General features: G+C 35.1%; 1 protein-coding gene across 1 annotated transcript in view; it reads right to left on the minus strand.

Annotated features, from left to right (window-relative positions):
* The window catches only part of EPHA3 (EPH receptor A3), a 436,320-nt gene that overhangs the window by 155,122 nt on the left and 260,333 nt on the right, over window positions 1–20,865 (minus strand). Inside the window, exons 4-5 of the mRNA XM_020974820.2 lie at window positions 13,880–14,035; window positions 12,857–13,192 (exon numbers count right to left, since the gene is read on the minus strand). Coding sequence (XP_020830479.1) covers window positions 12,857–13,192; window positions 13,880–14,035 — 492 coding nt within the window. The remainder of the gene's footprint in view (window positions 1–12,856; window positions 13,193–13,879; window positions 14,036–20,865) is intronic.

The raw sequence follows: 20,865 nt of genomic DNA on the forward strand, positions 1-20,865 counted from the left end.
GATATTTCTCATAGAAGTGAAAACTGCAGAGGAATAATTATCAAGAACATATTTATATACTGAGCCACATTATTCTATTTTGATTAATAAATTAATCTTATTATTTTGTAAGTTACCAATCAAATACACTAAATTACAGAATGTATACATTCGTGTCCTATGAGAATGAATGTGGTCTCCTTTGATATCTAATTTACTCCTAGTAAGTGTATTTATTTGGGCAACTAGATGGCACAGTGGATAGAGAGCTGGGCCTGGAGTTAGGAAGGCCTGAGTTCAAATCTAGCCTCAGAAACTTATTAGCTGTGTGACCCTTGGCAAGTCACTTAACCCTATTTGCCTCAGTTACTCATCTGTAAAATAAGCTGAAAAAGGAAATGGCAAACCACTCCAGTAATTTTGCTAAGAAAACCCTAAATGGGGTCATGAAGAATCAGACACAACTGAACAATGACAACAACAAAGTGTATTTGTTTAGGTCTTATTTTAAAAACCAAACAAACAAATAAACAAACAACTACACAACAACCCAAAAACAGATGAATGCTCTAGCATTCAATAAATCAATGTCTATAGTTATGGCCAGTGGTATCTTAATAAAAAGGCTCACCACAAACTTTTTTGTTCTCATTGTTTCAAAATGTTGATTTCTATAGGTTTTCCTCCTGATTGATATTCAGCATATTTAATCTTCTTATCTTATTTGCCATTTATATCTACCTCTTTGGGTCCATGGTGAAAAAAAAAAATTGGAAACCCATGCTTATTAAAGACATCATGACATTGTAGACAGACAATTAGTCTTGAATCCAGAAGATGGCTGAGTTTAAAGTTTGCCTCTGATATACATACTGGCTGTGAGACTCTTAGCAAATTATTTAATAATGGTTAGCTTTTATATAGGCATATATATAAAATATATATACATACACACACACACACACATATATATACACATATATATATATATACACACACATATATGGCTTACAAAGCAAATATATACACTATTTGAATACAAATAATGTATATAAACATATAAATAATAACTCATTTGATTCTGACAACAACCGTATGAGGTAGATGCTATTATTTTCCCCATTTTACAAATGAAGAAAGCTGAGACTGAGAGACATCACAAGAGGGTCACAACATCTGAGGCAACTCTCTTAAGATTGCAAGATGCAAAGAAGGTGCTGACTTTCATTGGTAGTGGGGATTTTCTCTCCTGGGAGTTTCTAATACCAATGAAGTCATAACTCTAGTCCCTATTCCTATACTTATTCTTATTAAAAGAATAAATAAGTAATGAAAATTCATAGTCCTTGAAACATGAATTGGAGTTGATGTGAAGTTTATCACTGCTACTTAAAAGCAGGAAAAACAAAACACCACTAAATCTAGCATCATGCATCACCCATTACAGAAACTTAATAAATGATTGTTGATTTTAAATGAACTCCTGCCTTTTTGTTTTGTGGAGTACCCGAGAATATCAAAACGCAACTCATCTAAATTTATTTTTAAAATGAAGTCCCCTTGAATTCCATTCATAACATTTTAAACCTAGAAGAGACCTTAGACTGAAGAGGAGAGCACTTAGAAAAGACATGGTAGCTCTCTTCATTTATTTGAAAGGCTGTCATATATAAAGGAGATTTTTTTTTTCCTGTCTGGCCCCCAAAGGATAAAACTAGTAGTAATGTGTGGAAGTTGAAAATAAGCACATTTAATACAACGTCAGCAGGAAATCCTAATAATTGGAGCTGACAAAAACTGGAATGAGCTGCCAAGGCAGGTAGCAGGTTTCTCCTTCATATTAAAGGTTTTTGAGCAGCGGCAAAATGACCACTTGTTTGGTGTGTTGTCATGGAGCTTATTTTGAGTATGCTTTATACTACTTCTTTCCTGTGATTCTTTCCTGATACAGCTACTGAAACTATTCTCCAAATTAGTAGATTGTCTCATGGGTTACTGTGGCTAACATATCACTACTTTTTGGCCATGATAAGTTGCATTAAGAAGCCATCAAGCCCATGCTAATAACCTTTCCTAGTCCATCAGGACCTAGCAGAGATTAAGCTCTTATAGCATAACTTTCAAGAACCCAAGTCATCTCAATACTACACTGAAATTGTAGAGAATTGTAGGGTAGGGCTTCAATGCACCATAATATTGTTGCATTATCTTGATAAAATGTTGCTTCTCTGCTCTGAAAAGTTGTATCAAAAGATTTGCAGTTGTTTTCTTTCTTTCTTTCTTTTTTCTTTCTTTCTTTCTTTCTTTCTTTCTTTCTTTCTTTCTTTCTTTCTTTCTTTCTTTCTCTCTTTCTTTCTCTCTTTCTCTCTTTCTTTCTTTCTTTCTTTCTTTCTTTCTTTCTTTCTTTCTTTCTTTCTTTCATTTTAAGCTCTGAAACCCAGGCAGAGACTGTGCTCAGGCAAAAGACGTCTATGTTAGATCTATTTATCTCTCTTCCTTGAAGATATTTCCCACTAAATTCCCTCTTCTCAATTGCCTTTCTAATAATATAACCATACTAGTAAAGTCCTGTGGTTAAGAATGTTTATAAAGGCTAAGTAAATGTTTCAAACAAAGAAAGGTAAACAGACTTTCCCTTATATCCATAGAGAAAGTTTCAGGCTTACTTGAGTGAGTCCACAGGCAGAAAGATAACCTTGTGGTCTGTAGTGCAGCTAAGCACATTCTGAAATATAGTGTCAGTCCTGAGTCTCCTCAAGTCCAAATGGCCCATAGGGCTTTGCTCCATGAGTCATGCTCCCTTTACTTGTGGTAAATTTATATGCCTTGTTTCTATTTTAACAGCTTCAAGCAGTTTCTCACAAACTTTCCCCTCTCCATTTCCAGCCTCCTCTTTGTGTTCCTCTTTCAGTATAACTTACTGACTGAATTTCAAAGGTTACACAGACGGCACGGAAAATTATTGTTCATCCTATGGTGTTTGTCCCTAATTCACTCAAGGGACATGCTTAAGCTTCAAAGAGGGATCACCTGGAGTAGCCATATTTTTAGACTTGGCTCAACACTTTGTTATTGGCCTCTTTTCTGTGATTGGGTTCTGGGATTTCAAGGATGCATAAGTGTATGTGGAATTTTACTCTTAGGATATTTCATTATTTCAATCCTGAAAAACAGGTCATGGATCTACTAAGCAAATCCCTTTGGGATTATTTAAAGCCACATGAGTGAAAGGTTCATTTCTTCATCCCCCCACATACTATGTAAAATTTATCTATCAGCTATCCTAATAAACAGACAATTCCAAGCAGGAACCTTATGAAATGAATGGGGATTAATGAGTGATGGGATTTGGTTTGATACAGATGGCAGGAGAAGGAAAGTTTGAAGGGGTGAGCAAAGATAAGAAGGGGAGAGAGGAGATAAGGCATTTATTCTACAGGGATCAACCAAAATGAAGGCATAAGAGAAAGCATCGAGGAAGTTGATATCTCCTCTTAACGATACAGTTATAACGAAGGAGGAGATGTCTATTTATTTCTTACCAGGTTGCACTCCAGACTTTTTTATGTTTATGCCCCTAGAAATCTCTTCATCCTGGAAGATTACTCTGGGCCTAGAATTTACATCTCTCCCTCTAACAGTATAGCTGTCCCTAGAACCTCCATTTAAGGAAGCCGTTATATCTTCATTTCTCACTAGTTTGCACTCGAGATATCTCTATTCCCCCTCTCTTTCTCTGCACCACTCTGCACCACCACCAGCTTTGTTTTTTAGTGTTGTCTGTCTTCTTCCATTAGAATATAAGCTCCTTGAGGGCTCTTTTATTTTGAGTTAGTATATCTAGCACTTAGCACAGTGACTGGCACAAAGTAAGTGATTAATAAATGTTTGTTGAATTGAATTTCCGTTGAATTCAGGTTTTATTTGTTTTGTTTTCATTCCTTCTATTTACATTGTTGTAGTCATTGACAATTCTTCCTTTTTCTTCTGAAAGCTTATATCATATTGTATCAGTATTGTCTGAGCTTCTCTATACCCATAATTTCTCAGAGTACAGTAATATTACACTGCCTTCATGTACCACAATTTGTTTAGACATTCCCTAATTGAGGAGCAAATACTCTAGCACCCTTTCATAGTGAAATCTAAAGGAAGACGGTCATCATTGCAAGGATGCCAAAAGACACTAGAAATTTCAGCCACCTACTAAATTTCTTTGACAAATAAAGAAAGAAAGAAGCCAAAGCAATTTAGAGTATAAGTACAATCACAGATGATGATGATGATGATGATGATGATTATGATGATGATGATGATAGTAATAGCGAAAGATTAAAAACTCTATTATCTTAAAAAAAAGTTGAAAAGTAATGTATAGTATTTGCCATGGAATCTAGATTAAGTCAGATTATCCTGAGAGCTTCTGGAAATAAAATTAGAAGAATGACAGTAAGATAAATATCAAATAAAATAGAGCTGTTACCAGCTTTTATTGATCTAGTCTCAGTGTTAACAAGAGAGGAACTTTGATATTTGGATTCAGCCAACTTAATTTGCTTATTTAATTTGCTTATGAAGAATTAGCAGAGGCACTTAGGATGATGTATTTGGTAAGAATGGTTGAACCTGACCACACACACACACACACACACACACACACAAACAAACAAACAAACAAACAACAACAACAACAACTATATTTGAGGAAATAGTCTTAAAAGAACTCATTTGGACAGGTATAGTGGTACACACTTATAATCAGGAGGCTGCTGGTAGATCACCTGAGTTTAGGAGTTCTAAGCTGTAAAAGGCTAAATGTTGCATTGTAAGCTCCAAAAATGGCAGTCTAAGAAAAGGCAAACCAATCCAGGTCAGAAACAAAGCAGATAAAAGTTCCTATGCTAATGCTGTATTGGTCCTGTGAGTGGCTGCTCTACTTTCGGCCAGAGAAAGACAGAAAGTATTCCCCTCAAAAACATAAAACATTCAAAGATACTGAAGATTTCTTAAAGAGACTACAAAAAACAGAAATAAATTCAAATGGTAATTTTACCAAAAATAAGTATGGACTGTGGTCTATGATATAAAATAAAAAAAGATTACCAAGAGGAAGAAGGTTATTGTGGGGGAAAGGATATGAATTTTGGAGTCTCAGCCACTTCAAACAAGTTATGTAACATCTCTGGATCTCCATTATCTGTAAAATGAGGAGACTGGCAAACTCCCTTCCAGCTGTAAAGCTAAGAACCCCAAAATGGCAACCTATGTGCCTATTTTCTTTTTTCTTAGAAATATTATAATGACTTGTGCATATCTAAAAGTATTCTTGATAAAATAAGGAGGTGGAAACAAACTTCTGCAAATGATTTTTTATGGTAAAAAATATTTTAGAGTATTATAACTGCCTGACAATTGCAAGATATAAAAGCCACCTATATCTATTACTATATGAGTTTTAAAAAGTATTTTTAGGTAGAACAAAATATGGCCTTAATGGTCTTCTTGCAAACACATTTCCTCTACCTACTGTAAAGAAAAAGAATTAAAAGTAAACAATATTTTACAGTTGATGCAGCTATGGAGATAATATGATAGTATAATCTGAGTATTAAAATCAATGGAAATATAAAAGAGTGGAATTCACCAATGTTCAAGTCCACAAAAAAAAAGGATTCAATGTTGATGGCAAAATTCTCCATATGCTTTTATTCACAGATAGGTTGCCTACTAATTGTCATGAACCAGTCATACACCTTGATAAAACAGAATGTGAAAATGTATATTGTTCAGAATATTACATAAAGCTCTTTGGATGGCATATTAGCATATCAATAAGCATGTATTTGTATGAATTATGCACATATATAAATAAATATGTATGGTATATATGTGTATAGGTAGGTTAGTGTGCATATATTTGTATCTATTTATGTGTATGGATAGGGGCTGGGCTTGTGACTTCATTAATGGAAACTATTTGATTCTAAGGGAACTACCAGATGAGAAAACTCACTCTCCCAATGCAAGTCAGCACTTTCTTAGCAATTAGTACTCTTAGAAAATTACCTGGACCTCCAAGAACTTAAGTTGTTTTCCCAAGATCACACAATTAGCATATATCAGAGATGGGACCTGATCACAGATCTTCCTGACTTCAAGACTGTTTCTCTATCTACTGTTTTTGTCTCTCAGTTTCTCTTTATGTGTGTGTGTGTGTATAGATATAGATATAGATATACATATACATATATATATATATTAGATATATATATGTATAGATATAGATATACATATACATATATATATATTAGATATACAATAAGTTTATTAACTAAATAATACATTATATATATAAAATGAATGGATGGATAGATTCACACATATGGTTAGATTAGGGACTGAACTTGTTATTCTAGGTAAGAAAATTTATTCTACCAACGTAGGCATTAGTATTCTCTGCAACTTAGAGTCTTAAAGAATTGCCTAGGGTACCAAGAATTGGTTAAATTCCTTGCTCAGGGTAATACAGCTAATATGTGTCAGAGACTACTTGGAATAAGTTGTTCCTGGCTTCAAGGCAGGATTTATATGCACTGTATTTCTGTCTCTCTCTCTCTTTGTACCTCTCTTTGTACATGCATTATTTCTATATATTTGCTTATATATGTGTATGTACACACACACGCATGCACACACATACAATACAGAGAGATAATCTAGCTCTAGTAATGAGTAGGAGGTGACTGGACTGGATTGAATTTTGGAAAAGGTACAATAGTTTTAATGATCCCAAGCTATATACTGCTATAAACGTTCATCACTTTACAACACATCTTGAAGATGATAATTCCTGTGAATCATAGAACACTATGGTCTCAGAAAATCAAAATTACAAATAATCTAAAACATGATGGAAAAAATTACATTTGTTACAAGGTTTTTATTTTTCTTTCTTTTTTTAATTGAGGGGGCACTGTTGATAGGATAGAAAGCAGATTTAAGTTAATTGAAAAAAATGTAGGGGGCAGCTAGGTGGCACAGTGGATACAGCGCCGGCCCTGGATTCAGGAGGACCTGAGTTCAAATCCAGCCTTAGACACATAACACTTACTAGCTATGTGACCCCTGGGCAAGTCACTTAACCCCATTGCCTAGCAGAAAGAAAGAAAGAAAGAAAGAAAGAAAGAAAGAAAGAAAGAAAGAAAGAAAAGAAAGAAAGAAAGAAAGAAAGAAAGAAAGAAAAAAGAAAACAAAAAATGTAAAAATAAAAGAGAAAGATACATAGTGTATGTGCATAGCATATAACATAAAGTATTTCCCAGAAGTCTTAGTGCATTTTTTAGCTCAAACTAGTGTAAAGCTGCACAAACTTTTGGGAGATACCGTATAATATATTGGATGAACACACACCACGTAAGTTCCTTGAAGGCACAAACCATGTTGCTTGCTTTATTTGTAATCCCAGAGTTTACTACAGTTCCTGGCTCATGGCATGTATATAATACATATTTTGTCTACCTATAAATTATCTCACACTCAATTGTCTCAGTGAAGGAGATGGGATTACAGTTCAGATTGAGGGATGAAAATTAGATCAGTAGTTTAAGGAAAGAAATGTGGGACAGGCAGTTTGGGAAGCTGTATAGGATTTAAAGACATATTAAAAGAACCAAATTATTGTTAAACATTGGCAAGGGCCAAGTTGAAAATGGATAACACAAATTTGTAGTTAAGAAGAGACTGCATCTTTCCTTCTAACAATTGGTATCATTTATAAAGTACTGCATATTCTTCCTTCTCCCCAGTTCCTGGGAGAGATGCAACAATATGACTCAATTTAAGAGAGAGAAGAAAAATTAGCAACATACTTCAAGAAATTTTAAATTGTGTAGAATTTCTCTAACTAGCTGTGATCTTTTCTGCAGATGTCTGTTTGATGACTTTAAGAGAGGATATCTGTATGATTACACTATGCCTTTTATCTCATCTAATTCCTTGTGTATACATCATAAGTAGAGAATACTACCTGAATTTTAAACACTATCTAGCACAATTCAAAAGATGACTTACCACGTGCTCATCATTAGACTTGTACAGTGTAATCAAGAAAAAACCCAACAAATTCAATCATAGAAATTAAATTAAAAGAAAACTTTACTAGCTTGCCCTGCTTTATCCATGTCAAAACAAAGGCTGGGAGGAATTAGAAACACTATCATCATATCTGTCTCAGCTATATCTTTTCTGTGTTCAGGACTTCATTTTTCAAGGCTACCAGTTTATTAACCTTCACTAGGACAAAACCAAAACAATACCCCCCAAAAAATTCTCCCCAGCACAAATGACATTACTGTTAACTTACTAGACATACACGAGGACAAACATGCTGAAATTGTATATTCCAGAAAATGTTTTGCTACACGAGACAGTCAATACTGGGAAATATGAATTTTAAGAATTAGATAAACTTGCTGTTCAATTTTTACTTTTCTATGTGATTTGTAGAAATATATGATACTCTTTACAACTGGAAGTGCCAAAGCACCAAACATAATTATTTCTGAATGTCTTAGCCCTCTGATGCCATGTTACCTAAGATCATTCAATGTATGTGCCCAGAAGTATTAGTTCTTTGATACATGCAGTGTCAGAGAGCAGAGAAGAAATATAAGATATAGAGAAATGAGCAGTTGCTTGCTTTTGTAGCTTTTAGTTTGTCTTTAAAAATCATTATAATGCCTATTGATGGTCCTATTTCAAAAATATAACTGAATAAGCATGAAATAAACCATTTGCAATGTCGTCAGAATTGCCAAAAAAATTCTGATTTCACTGTATTTGAGGAAATGTTATTACAAATTACATAATAATGATGGTGTGACAAAAATCTCTCAAGGAAAAAAGTTAAACTAAGTTTACTAAAGCACAAATTTATAAATGTCATTAACTGTAATAAAAACACATGCAACTTTCCCATTGCCTTCTTTCTAGTAAGGAGATGAATAATCACATTTACAACTCAGTTTACAACAATCTACACATTTCTGTAAATTAAAGATAACAAAAATAAGATTTTAAATCTCAATAAATGAAATTTGTTAGACAGAGGATTGTCTATTATCACTTAACAAAGGATTATCTGATATGATTTCTTTCAAGGAATCTTACATGATTTTGATATTAGCACGGAAGACACTTTGTTCTGTTATAACAGATAGAAAGCTGTGCTTGGAGCCAGGAAGATGTAAGTTCTAAACTAAAGTTTCAGATACTTACAGTCTAGGTGAACCTGGGCAAGCAACTTAACCTCTTTTGGACTCAGTTTCTTCATTTGTAAAATGAAGGTGTTTAACTTGAGGATTTCCAAGGCTCCCGATAGTCCTAAATCTATAATTCTATGAATTTTTCAGGTGGTATGTGGCTTTACTAAATCAATTTTTTTATAGTTCAAAAACAATATGCCCAATGGAATCTTATATTTTCTGCATCTTTCAGTTAATTATGTAAAACTCAAAAAGTAGTCTCCTATAGAATAAATTTCACTTTTTCAGAAGCCTCCCTGCTCACTACAATTCTCATAAAATGTTATTTAGGTATACAAGTAGATATATAGGTTGGTAGTTATTGATGTTCTCTCAGTTGCCTTTATTTTTTGTACTAAATGATATTTTCCCATATTTGCAGCATTTCTGACATTTTTACATACTTTTTGAATCACTCTTTCAACAACTTCATAATTGTGCAGCCGCCATGTATATGATATACAATGTGTCCTTAGTTTCCATAGATCTCTACCATGTATTCTTGGTCTCCTCAGATCTCCTCCATTTATCCTTAGTCTCCACAGACCTTTCTCATTTGTTCTCGTTAGTGCCTTTTCTACCTATTCTCTAAAGAAGCAGAGTTAGTAACTTTGAGGTAACTTTTATGTCGGAGTATGATGGTCACTTTCCTTTAACATTAAGTTACCATGAATGAATGAATAAGCATTTTTTAAAATACCCATTATGTGCCAAGCACCATCCTAACTGCTAAGAATACTAAAGATACTAAAACAGATAATCCCTTTCCTAAAGGAAATGATATTGTAATGGAAGAGACATTTGTATGGTAGTAGCAGTCACCCGAGAGTGGAGCGTATTAGGAGTCAGAGGGATATTGAGTTGATTCATAAGCAATCACTTAGTATGTCCTTTCCATGAACAATGGTAGTGTACTATCAATTTGATTACTGAACCTAGGTGAAAGGTGGGAGGGTGGGAGTAGATGGAAAGAAGGAAAAGAAAGAATGCTTTATCCTTCCAGTGTACTTCAGCTCATGGTATTTCCTTCTCCAAAATATTTGCACTAACCAGTTAATATTTTAAACGTATGTTGCCTTTGGTTGCCATATTTCTCTTCTTGGCAAGTTAAGTAATATATTTGCTAATGTGATTTTTAGTCTCTTTTTATCTCACTTCAGTAAAATAATAGACTATTAGAGTGTTTGAATATAAGAATATTTTTATGTGACAACACAAATATTTCTTCTTGTATCAAGAATCTGTAGAATTCTTCTTTGTTGATTATGTTATAATTGCAACATCTTAAAGCTTTACTTCCTACCCTAGCTAGGGATGGATAATGTTTAGAGATTGTAGCTCCATTTATTTTAATAAATGACTGGTCTGTTCTTCTCTAGAATGGGTAGAAAACTTTACATCAGGTGAGAAAAAAAGCATAGTCAATGATCTCATGGAGGAATTTAAATTTGCCAAAGGAAAAAAAATAATTTGAAGAAAGTAATTTTAAGATGGATAATATTTTCAAGAGGCGCAATTTCAGAAACAGCAGTTCCTTAAAATGAGGGCTAGTACAACTCCACTACCATCATTTTCCCCGTCACCACCACTGAAGAATTCTAAGGCATCTTTCTTCCTTGACTTATCAAGTCCTCTGACTAAGTTCCTTGGGATACTTGCAGATTTTGAACTAAGGATACGTTTTAAAGTTAAACACAAAATTCAATTTTAGACAGAAGGGAAAAAAGTGATATTCCTCCAAAATAGAAGCTTCTCTTTTTTTGTCCCACTATTTAGTTTAACACAAGTTAACTTTTTTAAGGCAAATTTCATTTCCACATTATTCTGTATTCTGCCATAAGTATTTAGATAGCCTAGAGAGACTGACTTTCAAAACCACTCAAATAGTAGAACTGAAAAATAGTGAAATTAGGATTAGGTAAATAAAATTTAAATTCTTATTGACCTGAGCAGAAATTACAAGTAATGGCAAATCTGAAAGAAATCTCAGCTATATCATTTCATTTCTTGCTTTTTAAAAAAAAGGAAAAGAAAAACAGAACTGAGAATATACTTAGATCAGGCATCACCAAGTACCTATGTATCTTTAAAAGTCACATTCTTCCCCTCTCTTCTAAACCCTCAGCACTGATGACAGGGAGAAAACATTGCAAAAATCTGTGGCTAATCACCTCTCCCCCTACTCCAATGTCTCCACACACCCCAGCACACATAGTCTTAATGAAGGCTATATGGACCTTTGATCCCTTACACTGTTATCACAGAGCCTCTTAGTTGAGTCTCTAAGAGTCGGAACTAATCCCTTTGCCTCTTCAGGAGAAGGTCCACTACTAAGCCCTTCTTAACCTGACCCAAACCTACCTTTCAACCTTATTATGCATTACAACTCATTCTATGTTATAAGATCCAGCCTCACGGACTTTCTTGCTTCTTACAATGTGATAAACCATCCTTTGCACTGACTCCAAGGATTTTGCCCTGTCACTTGGGATACAGTATGTACTTCTACTGACTCTCCACTATTTTTGTTACTTGAATATAAAGAATGTCTCTTTCCATATACATGGGGCTCTCCACTCTCTTCTTTAATACTGGTAGAGGGGAGGGAGGGAATATACTTGATCTAATAGACTCAGGAGAATCTGTCACTTACACAGCAGGACAGATTCACAAACAGGCTCTTTGCAAATTAACATGAATATGCCTAATCAACTTACAACAAAATAATGGCTATGCATAATATTAAATATATGTAAGAATCACTTTTCTACTAGTTTTATTCTATTATGAAACTCTACTCTTGTTATGTGTGCTAAGTTATTCACATGGTATTGACATGCTTTATTATTCACTTGGTATAATATAAAGCATTCAGTTTTTAAAAATTGAAGAATATCATTCATGACTATATGAAAGTAAACTACAGCCAATCTAAAAGTATTCTATATGTAAAGCATAAACAAAACATCACACCTTTGCATCTTTGAAGAGATCCACAGCTAAGTGCTATATATAATTTTGGATACAGCAACATCAGTCTTATTAGAGAGGGTTATAAGAAAGAGCACAGAATAAGAACATATGATAGATGAGAAAAATAGAAAAAAAACAGTCTTGCTATATCTAAAGAAATGGGGGAGATGATGGGGAGAAGAAGGGAGGAATTGTTATGGAAGAGAGTGAGGAAAGATATCATTCCATACCACTGGGAGGAAAATCAGTGATATTTTCACACCACACAGTGTGGATTAGGAATTAGGAAAAATAAAACACTTTTGGCTGGTCTCATGGGTCAAAGCATTAAATAATTTATATCAGGAAACTGTCTAGACTATTCTTATAAACAAATCTCTTTTAGTGATGGTATTCTAGTCATATGTCATATTCCACCTAAAACATTATTTTAATATCTCATGCATCACTGGGGTCTTTTCAAATGATCTCTCTCTCTCTCTCTCTCTCTCTCTCTCTCTCTCTCTCTCTCTCTCTCTCTCTCTCTCTCTTTCTCTCTCAGCTGATGTCCATTGTTTGATTTTAATTTGGAATGGATAAGAAGAAAACTATAAGATACTTACCAGCCTGATTGGTTGTTATGCTGACTGCAGCAAACTGTCTTGGGGATGAACTCATGTCAGACACTCCATTAACTGCATCAATCTCAAATGTATAGTTAGTGTGTGCTAGAAGGTCTACCACGGTTACTGTGGTATTGGTTAGTCCAAATTGTCGTGGCAGGAAGTGAACATTGGGGCCGCATGGCTCACACTGTTTAACACTACCCCCACATTTTTTACATATGATATTGAAGGCAACATCTTTCCGGCCTCCTGTGTCCTGGGGCCAACTCCAGTCCAGTATAACAGAGGTCTCATTGATATTAGATATAACATTTCTTGGTGCAGATGGTGGTCCTGCAAGGTAGTTCAATAAGGAAGATTAATAAGCTTCACTTTTCTTTTCTACAACATGTGAAACAGAAAATTTACAAATGGAACTGCAATGGTAAATCAATTGTCTTATCTTTATTATCTGTCTATAAACTGCCCATATGAGACATTAGATAACTGGCATAAAGAAACAAAGTGTAAGTGCCCTCTCCAATCTATCATGAGTTAAAACTGAAGAACTTTCAGAAAGTCACACAAAACAAATTAGTATTAATTTTAATTCCTATGTGAAGGATCATTTTGAAAATTCTGATATTAGTTTGTAAATCTTAGTCCTTTCTTTTCCCCCTTTGAAACTCTGACAGAAAACAGCTAGGATGAATGTAAACTTCAAAGTATAAATTCCAAGTCTTCAAGTTTCCATAACCTGTCCAATGTAAATTTTGTAACATGCATTAAGCTTTCTGTTTGGCAGTGAGGGGAGTGGAGTGGAGTGGTACTAATATGGCCGTTTTTTTATAGTCAAATTCATTTTGTGATAAATGTTGCATTTGTGGTGAGCCAGGCATGAAAAGAGAAATTCAGAAAGAAGCACATGAACAACATAAAGAAATATGACAGAAGAGAAAAATTTTAAAAAAAAATAGCTAAATAAACAAAAAGGAAAACCAAACAAAACATGGGGTCATGGGTTGCAGCAAAACTACTCACGGGTACAAGCCATGGATGGAGGGTCTTTGTCTGCTCTGAAGTAATTATTCTCACACCTGCAGTCCATGGCACCATCCTCCTGAGTAGAGCTATGAGGCGGGCACTTGGAACATTTCAAATTGCCAGCAGAGGCCTTGTAGAACCCTGGTCGACAAGCTGCAAAACAAATCATCAGTGCTTCTTTATTAATCTTGTTGGAGCTTTGCATGAAAAAATTGATGACTCCTTTTGGATTTTTTTTCTTTTAATTCACTTAGTTATCATTTACTAAGCTCTTACTATATTACCAAGACAACTTGCTAAATGTTGGGCATATAAAGATGAAATAACATTCCCTGCCCTCAAAAATCTTACAATTAATCCTAGCAGGGAATTAACAACAACAAAAAGTACCTCAAAGCCACAAGATTATAGATTTTTGGTACCAGAGAAGAAAGAAATGTCCATCTTGTGTTTATAGCTTTACTCAATATTGGGTTATTTGAAGAGAGGGAAATATATTTTGTCATCTAGGTCACTCCCTTATCTGAATTCTTAACTGAATTTATCCTTTATGTCAGATGAGTTTGCATTTTATTACAATAATGATAGACCTCCTAGGATAAGTCCAATTTAATACAATTTGCATATATTACACACCCACTACATACAAATGACTACGTCATCCATCCTAAAAAGGATTGTGTTCTATAACTATTACAAGTGGTCATACAGTCTCTTGTTGGAGACTTAAAGTGACTTGAAATGCAGTACTTCACTGAATAGACAAATAAAGTTAGAGTCATATAAATCTGTCTCTCTAAAACTTCAAGTTCTGCCCCTTAGGGCCAAGAAGAGCATGACAGTCATCACGACAGTCTTTCAAATACTTGAAAACAGTTATTTATGTTCCCCTTTCATTTTATATTCTCTGGATTAAATCTCTACAGTTACTTTAACCATCTTCTTCATTGTTCTTAAGACAGTTTCAGCTTTTTGGTATCATTTTTGTGCATTCCCAATGGGTAACATGCCAGGACAAAAGGTGGTCTGGGTTCTAAGACATGTACTCCCTAGTTTCTATGTACTCTCATAATAGTTGGGTCTATTTATCTTTCTCACTTATAAAGCCTTCCATGATCTGACTCCTATCCTACCTTCCCTCACCCTCCCCAAGCCATTCACTCCACACAACTGAACATAATGTTCCCGTTAGTATCCAGGACTGAGCATAATTCAATTGAGGTCTCACCATTGCAGAGAACAGTAAGATTATCCAACACTTTGCCCTAAGCTCCATGCTTCTACTACTATAATCAAAATCTGGTACAGTTCTTTTAGCCACAATGTCATACTGTTCACTCTTGAAGTCCCCTAAGATTTCCATTTCTTTTTCAAAAATGGTATTCTTACATTTCCCATTTAGTATTGATGAAGTTAATTTTATCATTCCCAATATAGGATCTAACATTTGTTCGTATTTAATTTAATCTTAGCTTCTATCCATTGTTCCAGCTGTTCAAGGTCTTTTGGGTTCTTGATTCTTCCTGATTGACATTAATTCAAAGCTTATATGAATTGGAATTTAGAGAATAGTTTAAAAGACTGATGTGGAATGCTGTTTTCCACAAATTGCTTTAGAAATTATGTGTAATGTCATATGGGCAACAAGGTGGCACAGTGTATAGAGTGTCAGGCTTGAAGTCAGGAAGATCCATCCTCCTGAATTCAAATATGGCTTCAGACAATTACTAGCTGTGTGACCCTTTTTATCTCAGTTTTTCATCTGTAAAATGAGTTGGAGAAGGGAATGGCCCACTACTCCCAGCATCTTTATTCTCCTTATTCTGTTCACTTCACTTTGCATTAGTTCGTATAAGTCTTCCCAGGGTTTTGGTTTATTTTGTTTTGTTTTTTGAAACCATTCTGCTTGTCATTTCTTATAGTATTTATGATCATTTCTTATAGTATTCTATCACAATCATATACAACAACTTGTTCAACCATTCTCCAATTGATGGGCATTGCTTCAATTCCAATTCTTTGCCACTACTAAAAGAGTTGCTATAAATATTTTTTTACATACAGGTTTTTTTTTTAATTTCATCTCTTTGGGATACCTATCAAGTAATGGTATCGCTGGATCATAGGGTATGTATAATTTTAGAGCCTTTTGGGCCTAATTCAAATTGTTTTCCAGAATGATCAGACCAGTTGACAGCTCTACCAACAATGCATTAGTGCCCCAATTTTTCCATATCACCTCCAGCATTTATCTGTCATGTTAGCCAATCTAATGGGCGTGAAGTAGTACTTGAGAGTGGTTTTAATTTGCATTTCTCTCATTATTAGTCACTTAGGGCATTTTTATATGGTTATTGATACCTTTGATGTCTTCTAAAAACTGTTGTTATATCCATCAATTGGAAAATGGCTCTTTTTTTTTTATAAATTTGGCTCAGTTCTCTACATGTTTGAGAAATGATCCAGGCATACTTCTTGAATATATTAAAGCAAAGGTTTGTGAACACCTGAAAAAGTATAATGGTGATCACTGACAATCAGTTTAGAATTATCTAGAATGTCATTACAGAATAACCTCCTCTTCATTTGTGATTTTGAAGTTAACATAACACGTGGCACATAGTAGGCTGTCAAGTGTTTACTGAATTGAATTGAACTGATAGAATTTTATACGGGTAGATCAGGGCAATGTGATAAAGTTTCTAATGAGATTCTTGCGGACAAGATAGAGAAATGCCTACTAGATAAAAATACAGTGAGGTGGACACAGTGCTGGTCAAATAAATATTTTAAATATAAATGTTTAAGGGTGTGAGTGTGTCAATTGAGTAAAACAATCAAACTAACCCATTCCACCTAAAGTAAATGATCTGTTTCTGGTAAGGACATATCTTTATTTTACTAGGTGTGAATAAAGCCTGGCAGTCATACCACTTGAGGTCTATGTAAAACTAAGAAGCTAGTTGGAATTAGAGATTTGAGGGTTTGGCAGGAGAAAGAGCTATTCCTGAGTAAAATCACTTCAGGAGAGAAAAGAGCACTTCAGTCCTGGTCCAAGTCTTCTCCTTAACTCTGGGCAAAAGAAAACCTAGAGAATTTCAAAGGTTCAGGAGAATTTTGTACTTCCCATTTTCTCATCAGCATCTTTGCAGATTCTCCACAATCCAAGTTCAGTATTGGGAGCCAAAGACAGACTAGATACAAATTTAAGGTTCTACAAATAACCCTACAGAAAAGCTACACCATATCTAAAGGGAAAATTTTGACGACACTGGAAAAAAAAAAAGGACATTCAGAAGTTAAGTTACTTTCCTGATATATTTGTTATAATCTTGGAGTCATTTTCCCCTAGATTCTGTATATACTGGCGGGAAAGTTTATGTATCACGGACATATGAGAGGATGCTCTTTTTACTTAAATTTCCTTTTTTTAAACTTTTTAAAAATTATTTTTAGGCAATTGCGGTTAAGTGACTTGCCCAAGGTCACACAGCTAGTAAGTGTCAAGTGTTTGGCCTGAGGTCAGATTTGAACTCAGGTCCTCCTGACTTTATGATCAGTGCTCTATCCACTGTGCCAGCTAGCTGCCCCTTACTTAAATTTCCTGTTGGGAACTCTTGGCATATTGGTTTTTCTTAACAACAAAAGCAGTAAATACATACAACATATATCAGGACTTTTGTGTGTGGTTTGTCCTTTGTTCTCAAATAGGACCATGATGTCAGGGAGATGATAACATGACTTGCAATTGACTTTGACTTGAGTGAGGGAGGGCTGTGCAAAGTCACCAGCCTTACTTTCTCCTACAGAGCTATCTGGGTCCAATGGTCAAATATTCATCAGGGCAACTAGAGACAGCCGAGGATGCAGTGGGAGACCTTAAGCTAAGGTTTTTTTCAAGTTCTCACTTAAAGTGAGGCAACACCCATTCTGTGAATAGGCCTCTTTAAGAAATGAATCAAGGGATGGCCCCTTTAATAATAATTTTAAAAAAAATCAAACCAGGAGGGGAAGAACCTCAGGGTTGCTGGTTAAAAGAGAAACAGTTACTACTTACATTCACTCTGAGCCAGGAGGGCCCCAAAAATAACAATTAAGTGGCACTAAATATCAATGTTTTTTTCTAACAAGTCCGAATGAAAAAAAGGAAACCATCTGTTAAATAAATATCTGTATGAAAACCAATATATCATAAAGGCAGTCTTCTAATCAAATCATTTATAAGAAAGAGCAAATTGAAAGATTTTTAGCTTTTAGCTAAATATAGGATAATATTCATATTATAAACATATGAATAAATACATACATATACCTATTCATAAATACATATGTAAGATGGCATTGGTAAACACAGCAATCTGAGCTGTAAATCATCTTCCAAATGAAAGCACCTGTTAGAAATATGTCAAGACAGTTCACTGCCTAGCTCTTCACGTTGGCAAAAATTTCCTAGAAACTCAGTCAAATAGTTTTCTATCCAAAACCAAGACATAAAAATGTTGGCCACCAAAAGGGAATTCTCTCTCTTCTTGCTCTGCATCTCCCTTCATTGAGAAGGCAAGCAATTCAATATAGGATATGTGTGTGTGTGTGTGTGTGTGTGTGTGTGTGTGTATGCAGTCATGCAAAATATTTCCATAATAACCATGTTGTGAAAGAAAATATTGACACAAATAAACTCAAGAAAAATAACGAAAATTTTTAAAATTATGCTTCAATTTATATTCAGACACCATCAGCTCTTTCTCTGGGGGTCGATAGGATTTTTCATAAGTCCTTCAGAGTTGTCTTGGATCACTGTATTGCTGAGAATAGTTAAGTCATTCACAGATGATCATCTTATAACATTGCTGTTACTTTGTAAACAATACATTTCACTTTGCATCATCTCATGTAAGCCTTTCCAGGTTTTGCTGAGAGCATCTTGAACATTATTATAGTACAATAGTATTCCATCATAATCACATACCACAACTTGTTCAGCCATTCCCCAATTGATAGGCATCCCCTCAATTTCTAGTGCTTTGCCTCCAGAAAAAGCTGCTATAAATATTTCTGTATATACAAGTCCTTTTCCTTTTTGGTTTTATTATCTCTTTGGGGATACAGACGTAGTAGTGGTATTGCTAGGTCAAAAGGTATGCACGTTTTTATAGCCCTTTGGGTATAGTTCCTAGTTGCTCTACACAATCAGTTCACAACTCCACCAACAGTGCATTAATATCTCATTTTTCCCACATCCCCTCCAACATCTGTTGTTTACCTTTTCTGTTCTATTAGCCAATCTAATAAGTATGAGGTAGTACCGCAATATTGTTTTAATTTGCATTTCTCTAATCTGCATTTCTGCAATACTCCAATAATAAGAGCATTTTTTCATATGGCTACAGATAGCTTTGATTACTTCATCTGAAAACATCATATATTTTGATAATTTATCAACTAGGGAACGGCCAAGTTTCAGGGATTTTGTATAGTTGTTTTCAAAGATACTTCTAGGGATCTGTAAATTCTCAGTTTTTCCAAGGTGATATGATCTAAGAAGAGGTATTTACTACTCTCCTGGTCTATGCTCTGGTCTATGAGCAACCACTAGCACTCTTTTCTGCCCTGGAACTGTGAGGAGGGTCCCTAGCTCCACTGTGGACACAAGCTCTGCCGTGCTAGTGCTCCTCCTCGCCCTGGGACTGCCAACCAGAACAGCGACTCAGATCTGAATATGGGCAAAGCAACAGAGTCCTACCTCAGTGCTAGCAAAAAGACCCCTGTAATCTCCTTCTGACCAGAATTACCGTCTATGGGCTGAGACTCTGGAAGCAGCCACTGCCACTGTAGATTCAATCACTCCCAAAGCCTCTTCTGGGTTTGTTGGGACCAGATCTGCACTGGCACAGCTTGTAGTGGACTGTGCTCCTCTCTCACCCTGATGCAACAGACCTTTCCTGAAGGCCTTCCGAACTGTCTTGAGCTGGGCATTTGTTTCACTCCATCTTTTTTGTGGGTTCTGCTGCTCTAGAATTTTTTAGTCATTTTTTAAAGGTATTTGGAGGATTTTAGGTGAGAGCTTGGGTGAGTCCCTGCCTTTACTTCACCATTTTTGCTCTGCCCCCTTACCCCTCCAAAAAAAAAGGGAATTTTAAAAAATGCTTTTATGTTGCTCTGTTCTTAATATGGTATGCTTACTGCCTTGTGATTTGATTTCTGAGGTATATACAATTTTAGATTCTTTGCCATGCTCATGCAAAACAATTTCAATTGCCCTAATGTATCCAAAGTGTGACTCCCAAGTCTTAGAATCAATTAAGATGTATCATCTCTGGAAGGGAGAATCTGTTCTCATTCTCTCTCTCTCTCTCTCTCTCTCTCTCTCTCTCTCTCTCTCTCTCTCTCTCTAACTCTCTGCCTCAGTGTCACTCTCCGTCTTTTTATATGTCAGGAAGAGTTAGACACAGCTGAAGAAAGGACTGAACAGCAAGTACAAATCTAATAGTGGAGGCAGCTAGGTGGCTCAGTTGGATAGACAGTTGGACCTGGAGTCAAGAAGATCTGAATTCAAATTCTGACTTACTCAGCAACTGTGTGACCCTGGGAAAGTCAACTTTGTTTGCTTTAATCCACTGAAGGAGGAAATGGCAAACTACTTTAGTATCTTTGCCAAGAAAGCCCTATATGAAATTACGAAGGGTCAGACATGATTGAACAACTGAACAACAGCAAAGTAGTAGTACACATTCTTATTTGTCAGACACTGATAAAATTATTTATGACTATTACCTTTAGGATAGAAAAAAAAGAGAGGCAATTAAATTTATTTTTATATCTCTTAAGTAGTTGATAAGAAGCTACCACCACTTTTGTGTTTATACTACTATTTTCAAGGCAGTTGAAAATGATGGCAAAACTTAATAGTGAGACTTAAGCATTCTAAAGGGGTGGGCTGAACATCCTGGTTTAAATCTATCCAGGGTAAGTCCTACAGCTGA

Source organism: Phascolarctos cinereus, unplaced genomic scaffold (genome assembly GCF_003287225.1).
Source record: "Phascolarctos cinereus isolate Bilbo 61053 unplaced genomic scaffold, phaCin_HiC Scaffold_7;HRSCAF=346, whole genome shotgun sequence".
NCBI classification, from domain to species: domain Eukaryota; kingdom Metazoa; phylum Chordata; class Mammalia; order Diprotodontia; family Phascolarctidae; genus Phascolarctos; species Phascolarctos cinereus.